The sequence below is a fragment of the Oncorhynchus mykiss genome, chromosome 13 (genome assembly GCF_057628025.1).
Source record: "Oncorhynchus mykiss isolate SJ-2025 chromosome 13, ASM5762802v1, whole genome shotgun sequence".
Lineage (NCBI taxonomy): Eukaryota > Metazoa > Chordata > Actinopteri > Salmoniformes > Salmonidae > Oncorhynchus > Oncorhynchus mykiss.
The window spans coordinates 81,105,400-81,129,968 of NC_143034.1; the positions used below are offsets into that span (position 1 = coordinate 81,105,400).

Genomic DNA, 24,569 nt, shown 5'->3' on the forward strand with positions numbered 1-24,569 from the left:
CTGGTCTCCCATCCAGGGACTGACCAGGACCAACCCTTCTTAGCTTCAGAAGCCAGCAGTGGAATGCAGGGTGGTATGCAGGGTGGTATGCAGGGTGGTATGCAGGGTGGTATGCAGGATGGTATGCAGGGTGGTATACAGGGTGGTATGCAGGGTGGTATGCAGGGTGGTATGCAGGGTGGTATGCAGGGTGGTATGCAGGGTGGTATGCAGGGTGGTATGCTGCTGGCGAAAATAGAAAATAATAGAAAATGACTCAAGTAAAAGAGAAAATCACCCAGTAAAATACTACTTTAGTAAAAGTCTAGAAGTATTTGGTTTTAAATATAATTAAGTATCAAAGTAAAAAGTAAAGTTGTAATAATAAAAAATTCCTTATATTAATCAAACCAGACGGCACAATGTTCTTGTTATTTTAATTTATGGATTGCCAGGGTCACACTCCAACACTCAGACATCATTTAAAAACAAAGCATTTGTGTTTAGTGAGTCCATTTTCTGTCCTGCTAAGCATTCAACATGTAAGGAGTACTTTTGTCTGTCAGGGAAAATGTGTGGAGTCAAAAATACATCATTTTATTTATGAATGTAGTGAAGTAAAAGTAAAAGTTGTTAAAATATAAATAGTAAAGTAAAGTACAGAAACTCCCAAAAACAAGTAGTACTTTAAAGTATTTTACTGAAGTAAGAAAGACGGGCAGATTCTGGTAGGCAGGCTACGAACTATTATAAAGTTAGGTCGTCGTCAGACATTCAACAGTCACAGTAGGTTTGAGCTACAGTATGATCACTAATCATGCCGACCAACCTGATGGTCTCCGTTGGAAATGTTGTGAAAAGAATCTGGCCTCGGCTATAAATATCTGGCATTACTCATCTCATATGTATATACTGTAGTCTATACTATTCTACTGTATCTTAGTCTATGTATTACTCATCTCATATGTATATACTGTATTCTATACTATTCTACTGTATCTTAGTCTATGTAGTACTCATCTCATATGTAGATACTGTATTCTATACTATTCTACTGTATCTTAGTCTATGCATTACTCATCTCATATGTATATACTGTATTCTATACTATTCTACTGTATCTTAGTCTATGCCGCTCTGACATTGTGACCAATAACATTTGATTTGATTTAGATTAGGCGATATACACTACATGACCAAAAGTATGTGGACACTTGCTAGTCGAACATCTCATTCCAAAATCATAGGCATTCCTATGGAGTTGGTCAGTCCTTTGCTGCAAGAACAGCCTCCACTCTTCTGGGAAGACTTTCCACTAGTTGTTGGAACATTGCTACGGGGACTTGCTTCCGTTCAGCCACAAGACCATTAGGGAGGTCGGGCACTGATGTTGGGTTTTTAGGCCTGGCTCGAAGTCAGCGTTCCAATTCATCCCAAAGGTGTTTGATGGGGTTGAGGTCAGGGCTCTGTGCAGGCCAGTCAAGTTCTTCCACACCGATCTCGACAAGCCATTTCTGTATGGACCTCGCTTTGTGCACGGGGACATTGTCATGCTGAAACTGGAAAGGGCCTTCCCCAAACTGCCCAAGACAATTTTTCCTCCGCCACCAAATATATGTAGGCTGTAGCCGAGGTATAGACCTTGATCTCCATATCACTAACAACCCATTACTATACATTATAACCTAGTCTACTTTACATAATATAACATCTACATATCACTAACAACCCACTACTATACATTATAACCTAGTCTACTTTATATAATATAACATCTACATATCACTAACAACCCACTACTATACATTATAACCTAGTCTACTTTACATAATATAACATCTACATATCACTAACAACCCACTACTATACATTATAACCTAGTCTACTTTACATAATATAACATCTACATATCACTAACTATACATTATAACCTAGTCTACTTTACATAATATAACATATCACTAACAAACCACTACTATACATTATAACCTAGTCTACTTTACATAATATAACATCTACATATCACTAACAACCCACTACTATACATTATAACCTAGTCTACTTTACATAATATAACATATCACTAACAACCCACTACTATACATTATAACCTAGTCTACTTTACATAATATAAAATCTCTTACTTGATGCATAAAACCTTTCTGAATGGATCAATGATTTCCCCCTCAGATCAATCATGTCCGTTTTAGCCCTTCTGTCTTACATTCTCAGATACGTTTAGAAAATAACAGATTGAAAGACAATAAATAGCCACTTTTGGTGAATAAAAACAAGTGTGAGACATGGCCTTGTGTTTCTGTACTGTCTAGAACTACCTTAACAAACAGTGACTTATTATTATTATTAATATTATTATTATTATTATTATTATTATTATTATTGCTGTATTGTCTATAATTACCTTAACAAACAGTGACTTATTATTATTATTATTATTATTATTGTTGTTGTTGTTATTATTGTTGTTGTACTGTCTATAACTACCTTGACAAACAGTGACTTATTATTATTATTATTATTATTATTGTTGTTGTTGTTATTATTGTTGTTGTACTGTCTATAACCACCTTAACAAACAGTGACTTATTATTATTATTACCAACAGTTACCATGGAGATGAAATGTCACAACTACGTTTTCATGTGATTGCATTAAATCATCTGATTGATTCTGTGTCTGTTAATAAATGTTTTATAAGAGATAAATAATAAATGATAAATAATTACTGTGTTAACCACAAACAACATTTTGGATCTCTGTTTAGGGGTCAGTGCTCTAAAATGAGTCTCTCTGGGGAGAGAAAGGAGGTGGGCCCTGCCTCGAAAATGAGTCTCTCTGGGGAACTTGACACCAAAGCTAAGAGGTGAGATGACAATTTTTGATATTATTGTGAGTTTATTTCCAAAATGTTCACATTTGTTTTTTTTATCAGAAATGGTTGCTATGGGTACCTTCAATATTACTGTTCTCAGATTTGTAACTAATAGATTTTAGATGGGTGTATATATATATATATACTCACGTAGCTATCTTAATTAAGATGAAAGCACTTACTGTAAATCACTCTGGATAAGAACATCTGCTAAATCAGGGGTTCTCAATCCGGGGTCTGTGGAGGTACTGCAGGGGTTCTCAATCCGGGGTCTGCGGAGGTACTGCAGGGGTTCTCAACCCGGGGTCTGCGGAGGTACTGCAGGGGTTCTCAATCCGGGGTCTGCGGAGGTACTGCAGGGGTTCTCAATCCGGGGTCTGTGGAGGTACTGCAGGGGTTCTCAATCCGGGGTCTGTGGAGGTACTGCAGGGGTTCCACGGCACCCTGACTGTACTCGTTGTAATGTAAGACATTTGATAGATTTTTCACATGACACGACAACTTTGCCTACTCTTAATTATAGACTAATATAATGGAATGCATCTTTTAGACAATATAACCGTTATATCAACAGTTCCGTTGATCAACACTTCACTTCCATTTAACAACACTAAATAGCTTTGGCATAGAAGGCATCAAGTCCCTTGAATCCATTGAATACAATGTTCATATTCATCAAACACATATTACGCCCTAGATGCCTTCAATTGCCCCATTTATATCCATGCCCAGTTTAGGATTATTTTTTAACAACATGATGTTGTGCTCCAAAGGGAGAACTTGAAATAACATGATGTAGATAATTAAATAATCAGAAGAACAACGTGTTTGTTATTATACACTCTTAGAACAGAAGGTTCCTTATAGAACCAAAAAGGCTTCTATCACTTAATTAATATATGGAACCACTAAAACATTATATATATATATTTTGGTTATGTGAAGAAGAACCTCTAGAGTTGTGATCAACGGAAGGTTAATGTTTAGAGGATGTGAATGAAGCAGCCTTCCAGTCATCAGATCACTTCTGGTGAAGGTTAATGTTTAGAGGATGTGAATGAAGCAGCCTTCCAGTCATCAGATCACTTCTGGTGAAGGTTAATGTTTAGAGGATGTGAATCAAGCAGCCCTCCAGTCATCAGATCACTTCTGGTGAAGGTTAATGTTTAGAGGATGTGAATCAAGCAGCCTTCCAGTCATCAGATCACTTCTGGTGAAGGTTAATGTTTAGAGGATGTGAATCAAGCAGCCTTCCAGTCATCAGATCACTTCTGGTGAAGGTTAGAGGATGTGAATCAAGCAGCCTTCCAGTCATCAGATCACTTCTGGTGAAGGTTAATGTTTAGAGGATGTGAATCAAGCAGCCTTCCAGTCATCAGATCACTTCTGGTGTTGTTTTCCCGGCCCGGGATTTGAACCAGCCACCTTTTGGCCACAGCACCAACTCCTTAGCCGCTGGGCAAAAACCTGAGTTAATCTGCCAAAATGAAGACACAATGCTGTGCAGACATAAATGGTATGACTTATTATAATTATTATACATAAATCATTGCCAAAAGCACAAGACATACTGTTGCATGTAGGTCTATATTATTAATGGATTGATCATATAGAAATATCAAACATTATTTTTAACTACTACAAAGCAATTACATGTGGCTCAGGAACCACTGACTCTGCATTATTCTATAGTATTATCAAGACACCTGCTGTTAACTCTTAACAACTTAGGACAGCTCACCAGGTGTCCTAAATATCTGCCGACTAGGTGGGTAGGTAATTTAGGTAATGGGTAGGTAACTAGGTAATTTATACCCATAAGTGTAAAATGTCTTTATTCTCAGCACTTATACGACCAATTTTCTACTCTGAGACACTTTGTGGATGTGGACCCAGATCTCAACATATTGTTATAAAAAAAACATAGAATGTTTGTTTTACATAATAAATATAGAAAATTTTATAGGAGGTTAGGAAGTGTCTGAGTATACAGTATATATAGAACCTTTTATAGGAGGTTAGGAAGTGTCTGAGTATACAGTATATATAGAATATATATAGAACCTTTTATAGGAGGTTAGGAAGTGTCTGAGTATACAGTATATATAGAATATATATAGAACCCTTTATAGGAGGTTAGGAAGTGTCTGAGTATACAGTATATATAGAATATATATAGAACCTTATATAGAAGGTTAGGAAGCGTCTGAGTATACAGTATATATAGAATATATATAGAACCCTTTATAGGAGGTTAGGAAGTGTCTGAGTATACAGTATATATAGAATATATATAGAACCCTTTATAGGAGGTTAGGAAGTGTCTGAGTATACAGTATATATAGAATATATATAGAACCCTTTATAGGAGGTTAACCTGTCTGAGTATACAGTATATATATAATATATATAGAACCCTTTATAGGAGGTCAGGAAGTGTCTGAGTATACAGTATATATAGAATATATATAGAACCCTTTATAGGAGGTCAGGAAGTGTCTGAGTATACAGTATATATAGAATATATATAGAACCTTTTATAGGAGGTTAGGAAGTGTCTGAGTATACAGTATATATAGAATATATATAGAACCCAATATAGGAGGTTAGGAAGTGTCTGAGTATACAGTATATATAGAATATATATAGAACCCAATATAGGAGGTTAGGAAGTGTCTGAGTATACAGTATATATAGAATATATATATATAGAACCCTTTATAGGAGGTTAGGAAGTGTTTGAGTATACAGTATATATAGACGATATATAGAACCCTTTATAGGAGGTTAGGAAGTGTCTGAGTATACAGTATATATAGAATATATATAGAACCCTTTATAGGAGGTTAGGAAGTGTCTGAGTATACAGTATATATAGAATATATATAGAACCCTTTATAGGAGGTTAGGAAGTGTCTGAGTATACAGTATATATAGAATATATATAGAACCCAATATAGGAGGTTAGGAAGTGTCTGAGTATACAGTATATATAGAATATATATAGAACCCTTTATAGGAGGTTAGGAAGTGTCTAAGTATACAGTATATATAGAATATATATATATAGAACCCTTTATATAGGAGGTCAGGAAGTGTTTGAGTATACAGTATATATAGAATATATATAGAACCCTTTATATAGGAGGTTAGGAAGTGTCTGAGTATACAGTATATATAGAATATATATAGAACCCAATATAGGAGGTTAGGAAGTGTCTGAGTATACAGTATATATAGAATATATATAGAACCCTTTATAGGAGGTCAGGAAGTGTTTGAGTATACAGTATATATAGAATATATATATAACCCTTTATAGGAGGTTAGGAAATGTCTGAGTATACAGTATATATAGAATATATATATAACCCTTTATAGGAGGTTAGGAAGTGTCTGAGTATACAGTATATATAGAATATATATAGAACCCTTTATAGGAGGTTAGGAAGTGTCTGAGTATACAGTATATAGAGAATATATATATAGAACCCTTTATAGGAGGTTAGGAAGTGTCTGAGTATACAGTATATATAGAATATATATAGAACCCTTTATAGGAGGTTAGGAAGTGTCTGAGTATACAGTATATATTGAATATATATAGAACCCTTTATAGGAGGTTAACCTGTCTGATTATACAGTATATATTTAACCCTTTATAGGATGTTAGGAAGTGTCTGAGTATACAGTATATATAGAATATATATAGAACCTTTTATAGGAGGTTAGGAAGTGTCTGAGTATACAGTATATATTGAATATATATAGAACCCTTTATAGGAGGTTAACCTGTCTGATTATACAGTATATATTTAACCCTTTATAGGATGTTAGGAAGTGTCTGAGTATACAGTATATATAGAATATATATAGAACCCTTTATAGGAGGTTAGAAGTGTCTGAGTATACAGTATATATAGAATATATATAGAACCCTTTATAGGAGGTTAGGAAGTGTCTGAGTATACAGTATATATAGAATATATATAGAACCCTTTATAGGAGGTTAGGAAGTGTCTGAGGATACAGTATACCACCTAACCAAAATGAATATCCCTGTCCTCTTTTTCAAGATGTGGCAGATTTAAACAGCCAGAAGACATTTTTTAATTACGAAATAACATTTTTTTTTGACGACTTGTTGTTTCTAAATGGCTGCTGGGTAATTTGATATGCATCGAAATGTCCGTTTGTAGACATCAGATTGAGCGAAAGCTGCGCAGTTTCACTGAGTTAGAATACAAATGGACAGGTCTAGCGCATTGATTTCTAGATCTGACGCAGTTGCTACCTCAGATTATGAGCCTAGCAGGTGTCGTGAATGAGTTATGTAGTACCCGCATAAGGCCACAGGGAGGAGCAAGAGAGCTGTTAACCCAATACTGTTTTTTGCCTTAAAATCCCTAAACCTCACAATCAATCAAATGTATTTATAAAGTCCTTTTTACATCAGCATCTAACCCTACGTATGACCTTGTTAGCATTAACATTAACCTGAATTATTTTAGAAACTGTTTTAGTAAAAATATTATGTTAGTACTATACTACATTAACCCTTTATTATTGCAAGGCAGAACACTTGATCAACAAGCCACATCTGTTTTATTTTTCATATGTGGTTTGAACTGGGTGACCTAGTAACCTCTATGTGAAAGTCCAGCAATTGTCATGGGAAAGGTGGGGCAGGTTTGAGATCTAAGGAATTAACCAGAAAAATACACTTTATTTCTCAGCTGCCCCTCCAACGTCTGTACATGAATTAATAACTTTTCATTGCAAAATGTCCAATAGACGGCAGCATAAGACCATGAAGCATCAGTCATAGGCTACAAGCAGCAATATGATGGACATAAAATAGAATGCAACCACAGAGTATATGTACCATGATTTTCTAATGTGGTTACTCATTACTTTAGTTAGCTATATATCTCGTATTTGGGCTGTGTTGCTTTTGGGAGAGAAAAAAAAAGTGACTATAGCAGGTATTGAATCCCGGGTAAATAATCACTAGTCAGAACCTCAACCTCAGTATACATTCATTATAAAAAATCATGTTAATATCTGATATTGCGAGTAAACCATCTCGGAATAGAAAAGACAGAGTGCGACTTCCAGCCGTCAATAAATTACATCATGCAACCCTAGTGGTTACCAAATAGCACATTTCAACCGGGATTCAAACCAGCCACCTTTAGGCCACAGGTCCAACTCCTTAACCACTGGGTGAAAACCTGAGTTAATCTTGGGGAATAAGCATGAGTTAATCTGCCAAAATGAAGACAAAACGCTTTAGAGACACACATGGTATCACTTTTTATACATAATTATTTTACATAAATCATTGCCAAAAGCACAAGACATATATTATTGATGTATTAATTTTGCACGTTGATTTGTTAAAAAAGTTTTAAATATCCAATAAATGTCGTTCCACTTCATGATTGTGTCCCACTTGTTGTTGATTCTTCACAAAAAAATACAGTTTTATATCTTTATGTTTGAAGCCTGAAATGTGGCAAAAGGTCGCAAAGTTCAAGGGGGCCGAATACTTTCGCAAGGCACTGTATTATCTCAATTATAGTCTCATTATTACCTCAACTACCTGGTACCCCTGGACATTGACTCAGTACTGGTACTCCTTATAGTCTCATTATTACCTCAACTACCTGGTACCCTGCACATTGACTCAGTACTGGTACTCCTTAAAGTGTCATTATTACCTCAACTACCTGGTACCCTGCACATTGACTCAGTACTGGTACTCCTTATAGCCTCATTATCAGTACTGGTACTCCTTATAGTCTCATTATTACCTCAACTACCTGGTACCCCTGCACATTGACTCAGTACTGGTACTCCTTATAGCCTCATTATTACCTCAACTACCTGGTACCCTGCACATTGACTCAGTACTGGTTCTCCTTATAGCCTCATTATTACCTCAACTACCTGGTACCCTGCACATTGACTCAGTACTGGTACTCCTTATAGTCTCATTATTACCTCAACTACCTGGTACACTGCACATTGACTCATTACTGGTACTCCTTATAGTCTCATTATTACCTCAACTACCTGGTACCCTGCACATTGACTCAGTACTGGTTCTCATTATAGTCTCATTATTACCTCAACTTCCTGGTACCCCTGCACATTGACTCAGTACTGGTACTCCTTATAGTCTCACTATTACCTCGACTACCTGGTACCCCTGGACATTGACTCAGTACTGGTACTCCTTATAGCCTCATTATTACCTCAACTACCTGGTACCCTGCACATTGACTCAGTACTGGTTCTCCTTATAGTATCATTATTACCTCAACTACCTGGTACCCTGCACATTGACTCAGTACTGGTACTCCTTATAGTCTCATTATTACCTCAACTTCCTGGTACCCCTGGACATTGACTCAGTACTGGTACTCCTTATAGCCTCATTATTACCTCAACTACCTGGTACCCTGCACATTGACTCAGTACTGGTACTCCTTATAGTCTCATTATTACCTCAACTACCTGGTACCCCTGGACATTGACTCAGTACTGGTACTCCTTATAGCCTCATTATTACCTCAACTACCTGGTACCCTGCACATTGACTCAGTACTGGTACTCCTTATAGTATCATTATTACCTCAACTACCTGGTACCCTGCACATTGACTCAGTACTGGTACTCCTTATAGTCTCATTCTTGTTATTTTATTGTGTTACCAGCTTTTATGTATCTAATTGTTCTTCCTTTTTAACTGCATTGTTAGTCAAGGGCAGGGTCAAATAATAATCACTGTGGTTATAGAGGGTCAACAGGTCAGCACTATAGGAGTAAATAATAACCACTGTGGTTATAGAGGGTCAACAGGTCAGCACTATAGGACTAAATAATAACCACTGTGGTTATAGAGGGTCAGCACTATAGGAGTAAATAATAACCACTGTGGTTATAGAGGGTCAACAGGTCAGCACTATAGGAGTAAATAATAACCACTGTGGTTATAGAGGGTCAGCACTATAGGAGTAAATAATAACCACTGTGGTTATAGAGGGTCAGCACTATAGGACTAAATAATAACCACTGTGGTTATAGAGGGTCAACAGGTCAGCACTATAGGACTAAATAATAACCACTGTGGTTATAGAGGGTCAACAGGTCAACACTATAGGAGTAAATAATAATCACTGTGGTTATAGAGGGTCAACACTATAGGAGTAAATAATAATCACTGTGGTTATAGAGGGTCAGCACTATAGGACTAAATAATAACCACTGTGGTTATAGAGGGTCAACAGGTCAGCACTATAGGAGTAAATAATAACCACTGTGGTTATAGAGGGTCAACAGGTCAGCACTATAGGACTAAATAATAACCACTGTGGTTATAGAGGGTCAGCACTATAGGACTAAATAATAACCACTGTGGTTATAGAGGGTCAACAGGTCAACACTATAGGAGTAAATAATAATCACTGTGGTTATAGAGGGTCAACACTATAGGAGTAAATAATAATCACTGTGGTTATAGAGGGTCAACAGGTCAGCACTATAGGAGTAAATAATAACCACTGTGGTTATAGAGGGTCAACAGGTCAGCACTATAGGACTAAATAATAACCACTGTGGTTATAGAAGGTCAACACTATAGGAGTAAATAATAACCACTGTGGTTATAGAGGGTCAACAGGTCAACACTATAGGAGTAAATAATAACCACTGTGGTTATAGAGGGTCAACAGGTCAGCACTATAGGACTAAATAATAACCACTGTGGTTATAGAGGGTCAGCACTATAGGAGTAAATAATAACCACTGTGGTTATAGAGGGTCAACAGGTCAACACTATAGGAGTAAATAATAACCACTGTGGTTATAGAGGGTCAACACTATAGGAGTAAATAATAACCACTGTGGTTATAGAGGGTCAGCACTATAGGAGTAAATAATAACCACTGTGGTTATAGAGGGTCAACAGGTCAACACTATAGGAGTAAATAATAATCACTGTGGTTATAGAGGGTCAACACTATAGGAGTAAATAATAATCACTGTGGTTATAGAGGGTCAACAGGTCAACACTATAGGAGTAAATAATAATCACTGTGGTTATAGAGGGTCAGCAGGTCAGCACTATAGGACTAAATAATAACCACTGTGGTTATAGAGGGTCAACAGGTCAGCACTATAGGAGTAAATAATAACCACTGTGGTTATAGAGGGTCAACAGGTCAGCACTATAGGACTAAATAATAACCACTGTGGTTATAGAGGGCCAACAGGTCAGCACTATAGCAGTAAATAATAATCACTGTGGTTATAGAGGGCCAACAGGTCAGCACTATAGGACTAAATAATAACCACTGTGGTTATAGAGGGTCAACAGGTCAACACTATAGGAGTAAATAATAATCACTGTGGTTATAGAGGGTCAACACTATAGGAGTAAATAATAATCACTGTGGTTATAGAGGGTCAACAGGTCAACACTATAGGAGTAAATAATAACCACTGTGGTTATAGAAGGTCAACAGGTCAGCACTATAGGAGTAAATAATAACCACTGTGGTTATAGAGGGTCAACAGGTCAGCACTATAGGACTAAATAATAACCACTGTGGTTATAGAGGGCCAACAGGTCAGCACTATAGGACTAAATAATAACCACTGTGGTTATAGAGGGTCAACAGGTCAACACTATAGGAGTAAATAATAATCACTGTGGTTATAGAGGGTCAACACTATAGGAGTAAATAATAATCACTGTGGTTATAGAGGGTCAACAGGTCAACACTATAGGAGTAAATAATAACCACTGTGGTTATAGAGGGTCAACAGGTCAGCACTATAGGACTAAATAATAACCACTGTGGTTATAGAGGGTCAGCACTATAGGAGTAAATAATAACCACTGTGGTTATAGAGGGTCAACACTATAGGAGTAAATAATAATCACTGTGGTTATAGAGGGTCAACAGGTCAGCACTATAGGACTAAATAATAACCACTGTGGTTATAGAGGGTCAACAGGTCAGCACTATAGGAGTAAATAATAATCACTGTGGTTATAGAGGGTCAACAGGTCAGCACTATAGGAGTAAATAATAACCACTGTGGTTATAGAGGGTCAACAGGTCAACACTATAGGAGTAAATAATAACCACTGTGGTTATAGAGGGTCAGCACTATAGGACTAAATAATAACCACTGTGGTTATAGAGGGTCAACAGGTCAGCACTATAGGACTAAATAATAACCACTGTGGTTATAGAGGGTCTGTGTTCTTGTTTGTGTCTCACTGCTATGCTTTATGTTGGCGAGGTTGCAGTTGTAAATGAGAACTTGTTCTCAACTGGCCAACCTGGGTAAATAAAGGTGTTCTCAACTGGCCAACCTGGTTAAATAAAGGTGTTCTCAACTGGCCAACCTGGTTAAATAAAGGTGTTCTCAACTAGCCAACCTGGTTAAATAAAGGTGTTCTCAACTGGCCAACCTGGGTAAATAAAGGTGTTCTCAACTGGCCAACCTGGGTAAATAAAGGTGTTCTCAACTGGCCAACCTGGTTAAATAAAGGTGTTCTCAACTGGCCAACCTGGGTAAATAAAGGTGTTCTCAACTGGCCAACCTGGTTAAATAAAGGTGTTCTCAACTAGCCAACCTGGTTAAATAAAGGTGTTCTCAACTGGCCAACCTGGGTAAATAAAGGTGTTCTCAACTGGCCAACCTGGGTAAATAAAGGTGTTCTCAACTGGCCAACCTGGGTAAATAAAGGTGTTCTCAACTAGCCAACCTGGGTAAATAAAGGTGTTCTCAACTGGCCAACCTGGGTAAATAAAGGTGTTCTCAACTGGCCAACCTGGGTAAATAAAGGTGTTCTCAACTGGCCAACCTGGTTAAATAAAGGTGTTCTCAACTGGCCAACCTGGTTAAATAAAGGTGTTCTCAACTGGCCAACCTGGGTAAATAAAGGTGTTCTCAACTGGCCAACCTGGGTAAATAAAGGTGTTCTCAACTAGCCAACCTGGGTAAATAAAGGTGTTCTCAACTGGCCAACCTGGGTAAATAAAGGTGTTCTCAACTGGCCAACCTGGGTAAATAAAGGTGTTCTCAACTGGCCAACCTGGTTAAATAAAGGTGTTCTCAACTGGCCAACCTGGTTAAATAAAGGTGTTCTCAACTAGCCAACCTGGTTAAATAAAGGTGTTCTCAACTGGCCAACCTGGGTAAATAAAGGTGTTCTCAACTGGCCAACCTGGGTAAATAAAGGTGTTCTCAACTGGCCAACCTGGTTAAATAAAGGTGTTCTCAACTGGCCAACCTGGGTAAATAAAGGTGTTCTCAACTGGCCAACCTGGTTAAATAAAGGTGTTCTCAACTAGCCAACCTGGTTAAATAAAGGTGTTCTCAACTGGCCAACCTGGGTAAATAAAGGTGTTCTCAACTGGCCAACCTGGGTAAATAAAGGTGTTCTCAACTGGCCAACCTGGGTAAATAAAGGTGTTCTCAACTAGCCAACCTGGGTAAATAAAGGTGTTCTCAACTGGCCAACCTGGGTAAATAAAGGTGTTCTCAACTGGCCAACCTGGGTAAATAAAGGTGTTCTCAACTGGCCAACCTGGTTAAATAAAGGTGTTCTCAACTGGCCAACCTGGTTAAATAAAGGTGTTCTCAACTGGCCAACCTGGGTAAATAAAGGTGTTCTCAACTGGCCAACCTGGGTAAATAAAGGTGTTCTCAACTAGCCAACCTGGGTAAATAACGGTGTTCTCAACTGGCCAACCTGGGTAAATAAAGGTGTTCTCAACTGGCCAACCTGGGTAAATAAAGGTGTTCTCAACTGGCCAACCTGGTTAAATAAAGGTGTTCTCAACTGGCCAACCTGGTTAAATAAAGGTGTTCTCAACTGGCCAACCTGGGTAAATAAAGGTGTTCTCAACTGGCCAACCTGGGTAAATAAAGGTGTTCTCAACTAGCCAACCTGGGTAAATAACGGTGTTCTCAACTGGCCAACCTGGGTAAATAAAGGTGTTCTCAACTGGCCAACCTGGGTAAATAAAGGTGTTCTCAACTGGCCAACCTGGGTAAATAAAGGTGTTCTCAACTGGCCAACCTGGGTAAATAAAGGTGTTCTCAACTGGCCAACCTGGTTAAATAAATATGAAATAAAATAAAGAAAAATAAAAATAAAAATCTCTAATTTTATCCAATGTAAAAAACACAATTTCAAATGTTGCCACAGGAGCCCAAATTTAGCCAGTCAGTCACATTTGACTGTAAAACCTAGCAGTACTACTGATATCTCTGAGAGTGAGGCAGATATATATTATTACTGTGTAAAACTGTGTAAAACCTAGCAGTACTACTGATATCTCTGAGAGTGAGGCAGATATATATTATTACTGTGTAAAACCTAGCAGTACTACTGATTTCTCTGAGAGTGAGGCAGATATATATTATTACTGTGTAAAACCTAGCAGTACTACTGATTTCTCTGAGAGTGAGGCAGATATATATTATTACTGTGTAAAACCTAGCAGTACTACTGATTTCTCTGAGAGTGAGGCAGATATATATTATTACTGTGTAAAACCTAGCAGTACTACTGATTTCTCTGAGAGTGAGGCAGATATATATTATTACTGTGTAAAACCTAGCAGTACTACTGATTTCTCTGAGAGTGAGGCAGATATATATTATTACTGTGTAAAACTGTGTAAAACCTAGCAGTACTACTGATTTCTCTGAGAGTGAGGCAGATATATATTATTACTGTGTAAAACCTAGCAGTACTACTGATTTCTCTGAGAGTGAGGCAGATATATATTATTACTGTGTCAAACCTAGCAGTACTACTGATTTCTCTGAGAGTGAGGCAGATGTATATTATTACTGTGTAAAACCTAGCAGTACTACTGATTTCACTCAATAAATTTGCTTCATTTGAATATGTTTTTTTTTAGGATGCGTGCCAGTGTTGATGTTGAGACCTGATGGATATCGTTGAAAATGGCGTGGTTATTGACAATGTTAGCTTGGAGCTGCTTGAGTGTTATAGCATTGTTGGCCAAAAACGTGTTTACTATCTCCCTCTCTTGCTGTGAACAGGCCTTCCCCCTGACCCTCAAAAAAAAAACCTATATTCAATAGTATACTATACTCACAGTCCAGCATCCCTCCACGCAACAGTGTTGCACGGATCTCATTTGTCAGATTCGGTCCTCTTTGAGCACCTTCTTGTCTTCCTCTTCCTCCTCCTCGTCCTCCTCGTTCTCCTCCTCGTCCTCCTCGTTCTCTTCCTCGTCCTCCTCCTCGTCCTCCTTGTCCTCCTCGTCCTCTTCCTCCTCCTCGTCTTACTCTTTCTCTGACTCTTTCCATTGTGCTTGAAGACCGATGAACTCACCTGCTGCTTTTTATAGTGCTAAGGGAAAACACCTGATTGCAATCCCAAAAAACTGTAACACTTTTCTGCCCATGATTAGCTACTGAAAAACACACCAATCTCTTTCATAATGTCTACGAAATCAAATAAAATGTACAAACATTTCTGAAAAGTGGTATGAAGCATTTTAGAATGAAACTCTTCTTATGTTTCCCCATCTGAGCTCAGAGTAGATGAGAGATGTAATGTTTGTCTCTGTTGTGTTGAAGCCCAATCAAGCAGGAGAGACCAGCCTCCCCTGTTCCCAGCTGTGTGTCCATGAAGAGTGACAAGTCTATGGGTCAACCTTTAAACTTTAGAGAGGGAGACTTTTCTACTGAACAAAGGTAAGAAGAACTCATGGGTCCTGGTCAGTGAGTTAAACAACACTGTCTCTCGTCATTTCTCCTCTTTTCCCATTTATTGATGTTGTTTTCATAATCCATAGGCTAATCATTTTGTCCATTTTCATAGTCCTAAAACAATATTAAACAAACACAACATTCCCTCCCGGTGTGTGTGTGCATCTCTGTGTGTGTGTGTGTGTGTGTGTGTGTGTGTGTGTGTGTGTGTGTGTGTGTACTCCCTGGATGAGGGGATGTAATCTCATGTTTTGTCCACAGAAACCAACAGGAGAGATCAGAGTCAGAGATTCTCAGTGGTCAGTCTTCCCAGAGTCATCAAACAGACCTGGCCTCCATATTCAGTGTATGTGGTCCTGTTATGTACATTTGTTTTTGTTAACCTCAAGTAAAGTTGATCTGTCAATCATACATTATTGTGTTAATGAGAAAGCATTTATTCTCTTGCTTAACTTATTTACTTTATTTATTTCAGTTGCTTGAAGAGAAAATTATGACATTTGTGAAGAACGAGCTGAAGACGTTCAAGAGGATTCTTAGTCCAGAACTCCCAGAAGGCTTTGAGAGTAAGAAGCAGGATAAGGAAGTGGTGGACGCTGAAAATGAGAAGCAGGAGAGCAGTGCCAGAGAGGGGGCTCTGAAGATCACACTGCACATCCTGAGGAAAATGAACTTGAAGGAGCTTGCTGACACACTGGAGAAAAGTAAGAGCTGTCTGCCTCATATTGAATGCTGTTTTATAACATTTAAAAGCTGTAGGTAAAGTACAGCTAAAGTAGCTGTGTAACTCAATGATATTGTAGCTGCCTCAACACAACACCTAGTGACCTCATCAAGTAGCAGCAGGGATGTGTTGTGGTGATTAATTTAGAGAGAGAGACAACATTAATAATACCATCAATAATACCAATAATAATATAATCAGTCACACCAGTCTGTAATGCATTATGAAAACATTTACACATTTATACAGTCAGTTAAGAAAGTGTTATAATTGAAAACTTTATAACAGTCCTACAATACTGTAGACATTAAAACAGACGTAATATTAATATCCTCTGTGTTATTTCTAGATTCAGATGAGCTTGCTGTGATTTGCCAACGTGAACTCAAATCTAATCTAAAGAAGAAGTTTCAATGTGTATTTGAGGGGATCGCTAAACAAGGAAACCCAACACTTCTCAATAAGATCTACACAGAGCTCTACATCACAGAGGGTGGAACAGGAGAGGTCAATAATGAACATGAGCTGAGACAGATTGAGACAACAACCAGGAAACAAGCAAGACCAGAGACTGCAATCAAATGTAACGACATCTTCAAACCCTTAACTGGACAAGACAAACTTATCAGAACTGTGCTGACAAAGGGAGTCGCTGGCATTGGAAAAACAGTCTCTGTGCAGAAGTTCATCCTGGACTGGGCTGAAGGAAAAGCAAATCAGGATGTCCAATTTGTATTTTCATTCCCTTTCCGGGAGCTGAATTTGATGAAAGGGGACAAACACACTTTCATTGAACTTCTCAATCACTTCTCAATGGAAACCAAACAATCAAGAATCTCCAACTACAACAAGTACAAAGTTCTGTTCATCTTTGATGGTCTGGATGAGTGCCGACTGCCCCTAGACTTCCAGAAGAACAAGATCTGTTGTGACGTCACAGAGTCAACCTCAGTGGATGTTCTGCTGACAAATCTCATCAAGGGAAATCTGCTTTCCTCTGCTCTCCTCTGGATAACTACCCGACCTGCAGCAGCCAATAAGATCCCTTCAGTGTGTGTTGACCAGGTTACAGAGGTACGAGGGTTCAATGACCCACAGAAGGAGGAGTACTTCAGGAAGAGATTCAGTGCTGAGGACCTGGCCAGCAGAATCATCTCACACGTAAAGACATCAAGGAGCCTCCACATCATGTGCCACATTCCAGTCTTCTGTTGGATTTCTGCAACAGTCCTTGAACACATGCTGGAACATAAGTTAGAAGAGATGCCCAAGACTCTGACTGAGATGTACACACACCTTGTTGTGTTTCATACCAAACAGAAGAATGAAAAGTATATTGGGAAAGAAGAGACAGGTCCACACTGGAATGAAGAGAGCATTCTGTCACTGGGAAAACTGGCTTTTCAACAGCTTGTGAATGGCAATCTGATTTTCTATGAAGAAGACCTGAAAGAGGCTGGCATTGATGTGATTGAAGCCTCAGTGTACTCAGGATTGTGCACACAGCTCTTTAAAGAGGAATGTGGGCTGTACCAGGACAAGGTGTACTGCTTTGTTCATCTGAGCATTCAGGAGTTTCTGGCTGCTGTATATGTGTTCCTCAACAACAATGAGAATCTAATGGACAAACCGCGAACAAAAGACGAGCCTGCAGTTACTTTCTACAAGAGTGCTGTGGATAAAGCCTTACAAAGTGAGACAGGAAACCTGGACCTTTTCCTCCGCTTCCTTCTGGGCCTCTCAATGGAGTCCAATCAGAAGCACTTACGAGGTCTACTGACAAAGACAAGAAGCAGCTCACAGAGCCATGAAGAAACAGTCAAGTACATCAAGGAGAAGATCAGGGAGAATCCCTCTCCAGAGAGGTGCATCAATCTGTTCCACTGTCTGAATGAACTGAATGACCATTCTCTAGTGGAGGAGATCCAAAGCTACCTGAGCTCAGGAAGTCTCTCAGAACGCAACCTGTCACCTGGACAGTGGTCAGCTCTGGTCTTTGTGTTGCTGACTTCAGAAAAGGAGCTGGATGTGTTTGACCTGAAGAAATACTCCAGATCAGAGGAAGGTCTTTTGAGGCTGCTGCCAGTGGTCAAAGCCTCCAGAGCTGCTCTGTGAGTGAATAAAGTTACATATAAGAACTAATCACCAGGAAGAAATTCAGTTTAGAGAATAATATGTATTATAATATGTATATAATATTATATTGAAAAACATATTGAGTAAATGCATTGATTTTCACATTAGTATAACAATATGACCATACAATTCTAGGAGACGAAAGATGAATCTATATGTTGTTTGAGAGAAAAAGCCAAATGCATCTGCCATTGTCCTTCTACACTACTGGTGTTAAATTAACAGTGTGTTTGTGAAGTCATGATGATCTCTTTGTCAGGCTGTCAGGCTGTGGAGTCACTGAGGAAGGCTGTGCTTCTCTGGTCTCAGCTCTGATGTCAAACCCCTCACACCTGAGAGAGTTGGATCTGAGTAACAATGACCTGAAGGATTCAGGAGTGGACCTGCTCTCTGCTGGACTGGGGAATCCCCACTGTAAACTGGAGACTCTGAGGTCAGTATTCCTGTAGTTGGTCAACAAGTGATAACTGTTCACCAGATCCACATGTGTTTACCAGACACACATAGTCCACACCATATGTGTTTGGACAGTGAAGATTACAGTTTTACATTTGGTGCTTTGCTCCCGCATGTTGGATTTGAGATAGAATATGTTGTATTAGGTGACAGTACAGCTTGGCATTCTCTCAACCAGGTTCATGAGGTAGTCACCTGGAATGCATTTCAATGAACAGGTGTGCCTTCTTAAAAGTTAATTTGTGGAATTTATTTCCATCTTAATGCGTTTGGTAGGGGGGTATGGAGATGATAGCCCTATTTGGTAAAATACCAAGTCCATATTATGGCAAGAACAGCTCAAATAAGCAAATCATTACTTTAATAACCGCTGGATCTGCTCCTTTTAAAAAAAATACTAACTGCCTGTAGCCATGAAGCTGGATGGTTCAAAGTTACTACTACCATGTGGTGGAGCCAGTAGTCTTCCTCTGTGTCGACCTTCTACTACCATGTGGTGGAGCCAGTAGTCTTCCTCTGTGTCGACCTTCTACTACCATGTGGTGGAGCCAGTAGTCTTCCTCTGTGTCGACCTTCTACTACCATGTGGTGGAGCCAGTAGTCTTCCTCTGTGTCGACCTTCTACTACCATGTGGTGGAGCCAGTAGTCTTCCTCTGTGTCGACCTTCTACTACCATGTGGTGGAGCCAGTAGTCTTCCTCTGTGTCGACCTTCTACTACCATGTGGTGGAGCCAGTAGTCTTCCTCTGTGTCGACCTTCTACTACCATGTGGTGGAGCCAGTAGTCTTCCTCTGTGTCGACCTTCTACTACCATGTGGTGGAGCCAGTAGTCTTCCTCTGTGTCGACCTTCTACTACCATGTGGTGGAGCCAGTAGTCTTCCTCTGTGTCGACCTTCTACTACCATGTGGTGGAGCCAGTAGTCTTCCTCTGTGTCGACCTTCTACTACCATGTGGTGGAGCCAGTAGTCTTCCTCTGTGTCGACCTTCTACTACCATGTGGTGGAGCCAGTAGTCTTCCTCTGTGTCGACCTTCTACTACCATGTGGTGGAGCCAGTAGTCTTCCTCTGTGTCGACCTTCTACTACCATGTGGTGGAGCCAGTAGTCTTCCTCTGTGTCGACCTTCTACTACCATGTGGTGGAGCCAGTAGTCTTCCTCTGTGTCGACCTTCTACTACCATGTGGTGGAGCCAGTAGTCTTCCTCTGTGTCGACCTTCTACTACCATGTGGTGGAGCCAGTAGTCTTCCTCTGTGTCGACCTTCTACTACCATGTGGTGGAGCCAGTAGTCTTCCTCTGTGTCGACCTTCTACTACCATGTGGTGGAGCCAGTAGTCTTCCTCTGTGTCGACCTTCTACTACCATGTGGTGGAGCCAGTAGTCTTCCTCTGTGTCGACCTTCTACTACCATGTGGTGGAGCCAGTAGTCTTCCTCTGTGTCGACCTTCTACTACCATGTGGTGGAGCCAGTAGTCTTCCTCTGTGTCGACCTTCTACTACCATGTGGTGGAGCCAGTAGTCTTCCTCTGTGTCGACCTTCTACTACCATGTGGTGGAGCCAGTAGTCTTCCTCTGTGTCGACCTTCTACTACCATGTGGTGGAGCCAGTAGTCTTCCTCTGTGTCGACCTTCTACTACCATGTGGTGGAGCCAGTAGTCTTCCTCTGTGTCGACCTTCTACTACCATGTGGTGGAGCCAGTAGTCTTCCTCTGTGTCGACTTTCTACTACCATGTGGTGGAGCCAGTAGTCTTCCTCTGTGTCGACCTTCTACTACCATGTGGTGGAGCCAGTAGTCTTCCTCTGTGTCGACCTTCTACTACCATGTGGTGGAGCCAGTAGTCTTCCTCTGTGTCGACCTTCTACTACCATGTGGTGGAGCCAGTAGTCTTCCTCTGTGTCGACCTTCTACTACCATGTGGTGGAGCCAGTAGTCTTCCTCTGTGTCGACCTTCTACTACCATGTGGTGGAGCCAGTAGTCTTCCTCTGTGTCGACCTTCTACTACCATGTGGTGGAGCCAGTAGTCTTCCTCTGTGTCGACCTTCTACTACCATGTGGTGGAGCCAGTAGTCTTCCTCTGTGTCGACCTTCTACTACCATGTGGTGGGGCCAGTAGTCTTCCTCTGTGTCGACCTTCTACTACCATGTGGTGGAGCCAGTAGTCTTCCTCTGTGTCGACCTTCTACTACCATGTGGTGGAGCCAGTAGTCTTCCTCTGTGTCGACCTTCTACTACCATGTGGTGGAGCCAGTAGTCTTCCTCTGTGTCGACCTTCTACTACCACGTGGTGGAGCCAGTAGTCTTCCTCTGTGTCGACCTTCTACTACCATGTGGTGGAGCCAGTAGTCTTCCTCTGTGTCGACCTTCTACTACCACGTGGTGGAGCCAGTAGTCTTCCTCTGTGTCGACCTTCTACTACCATGTGGTGGAGCCAGTAGTCTTCCTCTGTGTCGACCTTCTACTACCATGTGGTGGAGCCAGTAGTCTTCCTCTGTGTCGACCTTCTACTACCACGTGGTGGAGCCAGTAGTCTTCCTCTGTGTCGACCTTCTACTACCACGTGGTGGAGCCAGTAGTCTTCCTCTGTGTCGACCTTCTACTACCACGTGGTGGAGCCAGTAGTCTTCCTCTGTGTCAACCTTCTACTACCACGTGGTGGAGCCAGTAGTCTTCCTCTGTGTCGACCTTCTACTACCACGTGGTGGAGCCAGTAGTCTTCCTCTGTGTCGACCTTCTACTACCACGTGGTGGAGCCAGTAGTCTTCCTCTGTGTCGACCTTCTACTACCATGTGGTGGAGCCAGTAGTCTTCCTCTGTGTCGACCTTCTACTACCATGTGGTGGAGCCAGTAGTCTTCCTCTGTGTCGACCTTCTACTACCATGTGGTGGAGCCAGTAGTCTTCCTCTGTGTCGACCTTCTACTACCATGTGGTGGAGCCAGTAGTCTTCCTCTGTGTCGACCTTCTACTACCATGTGGTGGAGCCAGTAGTCTTCCTCTGTGTCGACCTTCTACTACCATGTGGTGGAGCCAGTAGTCTTCCTCTGTGTCGACCTTCTACTACCATGTGGTGGAGCCAGTAGTCTTCCTCTGTGTCGACCTTCTACTACCATGTGGTGGAGCCAGTAGTCTTCCTCTGTGTCGACCTTCTACTACCATGTGGTGGAGCCAGTAGTCTTCCTCTGTGTCGACCTTCTACTACCATGTGGTGGAGCCAGTAGTCTTCCTCTGTGTCGACCTTCTACTACCATGTGGTGGAGCCAGTAGTCTTCCTCTGTGTCGACCTTCTACTACCATGTGGTGGAGCCAGTAGTCTTCCTCTGTGTCGACCTTCTACTACCATGTGGTGGAGCCAGTAGTCTTCCTCTGTGTCGACCTTCTACTACCATGTGGTGGAGCCAGTAGTCTTCCTCTGTGTCGACCTTCTACTACCATGTGGTGGAGCCAGTAGTCTTCCTCTGTGTCGACCTTCTACTACCATGTGGTGGAGCCAGTAGTCTTCCTCTGTGTCGACCTTCTACTACCACGTGGTGGAGCCAGTAGTCTTCCTCTGTGTCGACCTTCTACTACCATGTGGTGGAGCCAGTAGTCTTCCTCTGTGTCGACCTTCTACTACCATGTGGTGGAGCCAGTAGTCTTCCTCTGTGTCGACCTTCTACTACCATGTGGTGGAGCCAGTAGTCTTCCTCTGTGTCGACCTTCTACTACCATGTGGTGGAGCCAGTAGTCTTCCTCTGTGTCGACCTTCTACTACCATGTGGTGGAGCCAGTAGTCTTCCTCTGTGTCGACCTTCTACTACCATGTGGTGGAGCCAGTAGTCTTCCTCTGTGTCGACCTTCTACTACCATGTGGTGGAGCCAGTAGTCTTCCTCTGTGTCGACCTTCTACTACCATGTGGTGGAGCCAGTAGTCTTCCTCTGTGTCGACCTTCTACTACCATGTGGTGGAGCCAGTAGTCTTCCTCTGTGTCGACCTTCTACTACCATGTGGTGGAGCCAGTAGTCTTCCTCTGTGTCGACCTTCTACTACCATGTGGTGGAGCCAGTAGTCTTCCTCTGTGTCGACCTTCTACTACCATGTGGTGGAGCCAGTAGTCTTCCTCTGTGTCGACCTTCTACTACCATGTGGTGGAGCCAGTAGTCTTCCTCTGTGTCGACCTTCTACTACCATGTGGTGGAGCCAGTAGTCTTCCTCTGTGTCGACCTTCTACTACCATGTGGTGGAGCCAGTAGTCTTCCTCTGTGTCGACCTTCTACTACCATGTGGTGGAGCCAGTAGTCTTCCTCTGAAGGGTGTTTCTGATGGAGGTTTAACTTTCCATCCAAACTGTTCTTCCTCATTAATGTGCAGATAGGTAGAGATGTTTCTTAAAACACATTTAGATAGGTAGAGATGTTTACTGAAACACATTTAGATAGGTAGAGATGTTTATGAAAACACTTTTAGATAGGTAGAGATGTTTATGAAAACACTTTTAGATAGGTAGAGATGTTTATGAAAACACTTTTAGATAGGTAGAGATGTTTATGAAAACACTTTTAGATAGGTAGATATGTTTACTGAAACACATTTAGATAGGTAGAGATGTTTATGGAAACACTTTTAGATAGGTAGAGATGTTTATGGAAACACTTTTAGATAGGTAGAGATGTTTATGGAAACACTTAGATAGGTAGAGATGTTTATGAAAACACTTAGATAGGTAGAGATGTTTATGAAAACACATTTAGCATATTCACTTATGTCTAATTTAAAGAGTTCAAAGTTCATTTGTTTCATCAGGTTCATTTAGGGGATACAGAACTGCTATACATTCTGCCCACTATTATAGGGAAACAAGTGACATTTCAATAAACAGTGTTTATTTAGTATTAAAAACAATGAGTTCAGCCTTGGAGCTTTCATTAGGGTTGGACTGAACATAGAGACAGACTGAATACTTCTATTATACAAGAGTCAGTTAGAGTCAGAGATCACATCTCAGTCAGATGTTTAACATTAGTGGAGGGTCTCAGTTAGAGTCAGAGATCACATCTCAGTCAGATGTTTAACATTAGTGGAGGGTCTCAGTTACAGTGCCTTGCGAAAGTAAAAAAAAGTTTGAAATATCCAATAAATGTCGTTCCACTTCATGATTGTGTCCCACTTGTTGTTGATTCTTCACAAAAAAATACAGTTTTATATCTTTATGTTTGAAGCCTGAAATGTGGCAAAAGGTCGCAAAGTTCAAGGGGGCCGAATACTTTCGCAAGGCACTGTATTACATCAACTTTTCACTATCAAATAAAATGGTTGTCTTGACTGTGTTAAGGGCTCGGGGAAATAAGAGTATCTTGTCTGCTACATTAACAAAACAAGGCTATGACGTTGCACAGCCAAGGCCACAATGCTGAGGTTTTTAACCTTTTGAAGAGTGTGTTCCACGATATAATATAACCATATATACAATAAACACTTTGAAGTTTGTGGAAATGTGAAAGGAATGTAGGAGAATATAAGAATAAAACACAATTAGTAAAAGTGAAAAAAAAAAAAAAAAAAACTTTGTGATGAAGAGAAAGGTCATAATATATTATTCCAGCTCAGGTGCAAAGTTTTAGA

At 40.4% G+C, this 24,569-nt stretch overlaps 2 protein-coding genes across 2 annotated transcripts in view; both read left to right on the forward strand.

The window, feature by feature from the left end:
• Nucleotides 1-18,488, forward strand: part of LOC149979040 (NLR family CARD domain-containing protein 3-like) — a 418,685-nt gene extending 400,197 nt beyond the window's left edge. The window contains exons 2-6 of the mRNA XM_090197872.1: nucleotides 2,765-2,863; nucleotides 15,518-15,634; nucleotides 15,911-15,995; nucleotides 16,125-16,353; nucleotides 16,723-18,488. Of these exons, the coding sequence (XP_090053998.1) occupies nucleotides 2,765-2,863; nucleotides 15,518-15,634; nucleotides 15,911-15,995; nucleotides 16,125-16,353; nucleotides 16,723-18,488 (2,296 nt within the window). The remainder of the gene's footprint in view (nucleotides 1-2,764; nucleotides 2,864-15,517; nucleotides 15,635-15,910; nucleotides 15,996-16,124; nucleotides 16,354-16,722) is intronic.
• LOC110539186 (neoverrucotoxin subunit alpha-like) overlaps nucleotides 1-24,569 on the forward strand; it is a 31,260-nt gene that overhangs the window by 1,212 nt on the left and 5,479 nt on the right. The window contains exon 2 of the mRNA XM_090197892.1: nucleotides 18,769-18,942. Coding sequence (XP_090054018.1) covers nucleotides 18,824-18,942 — 119 coding nt within the window. The 5' untranslated portion in view covers nucleotides 18,769-18,823. The remainder of the gene's footprint in view (nucleotides 1-18,768; nucleotides 18,943-24,569) is intronic.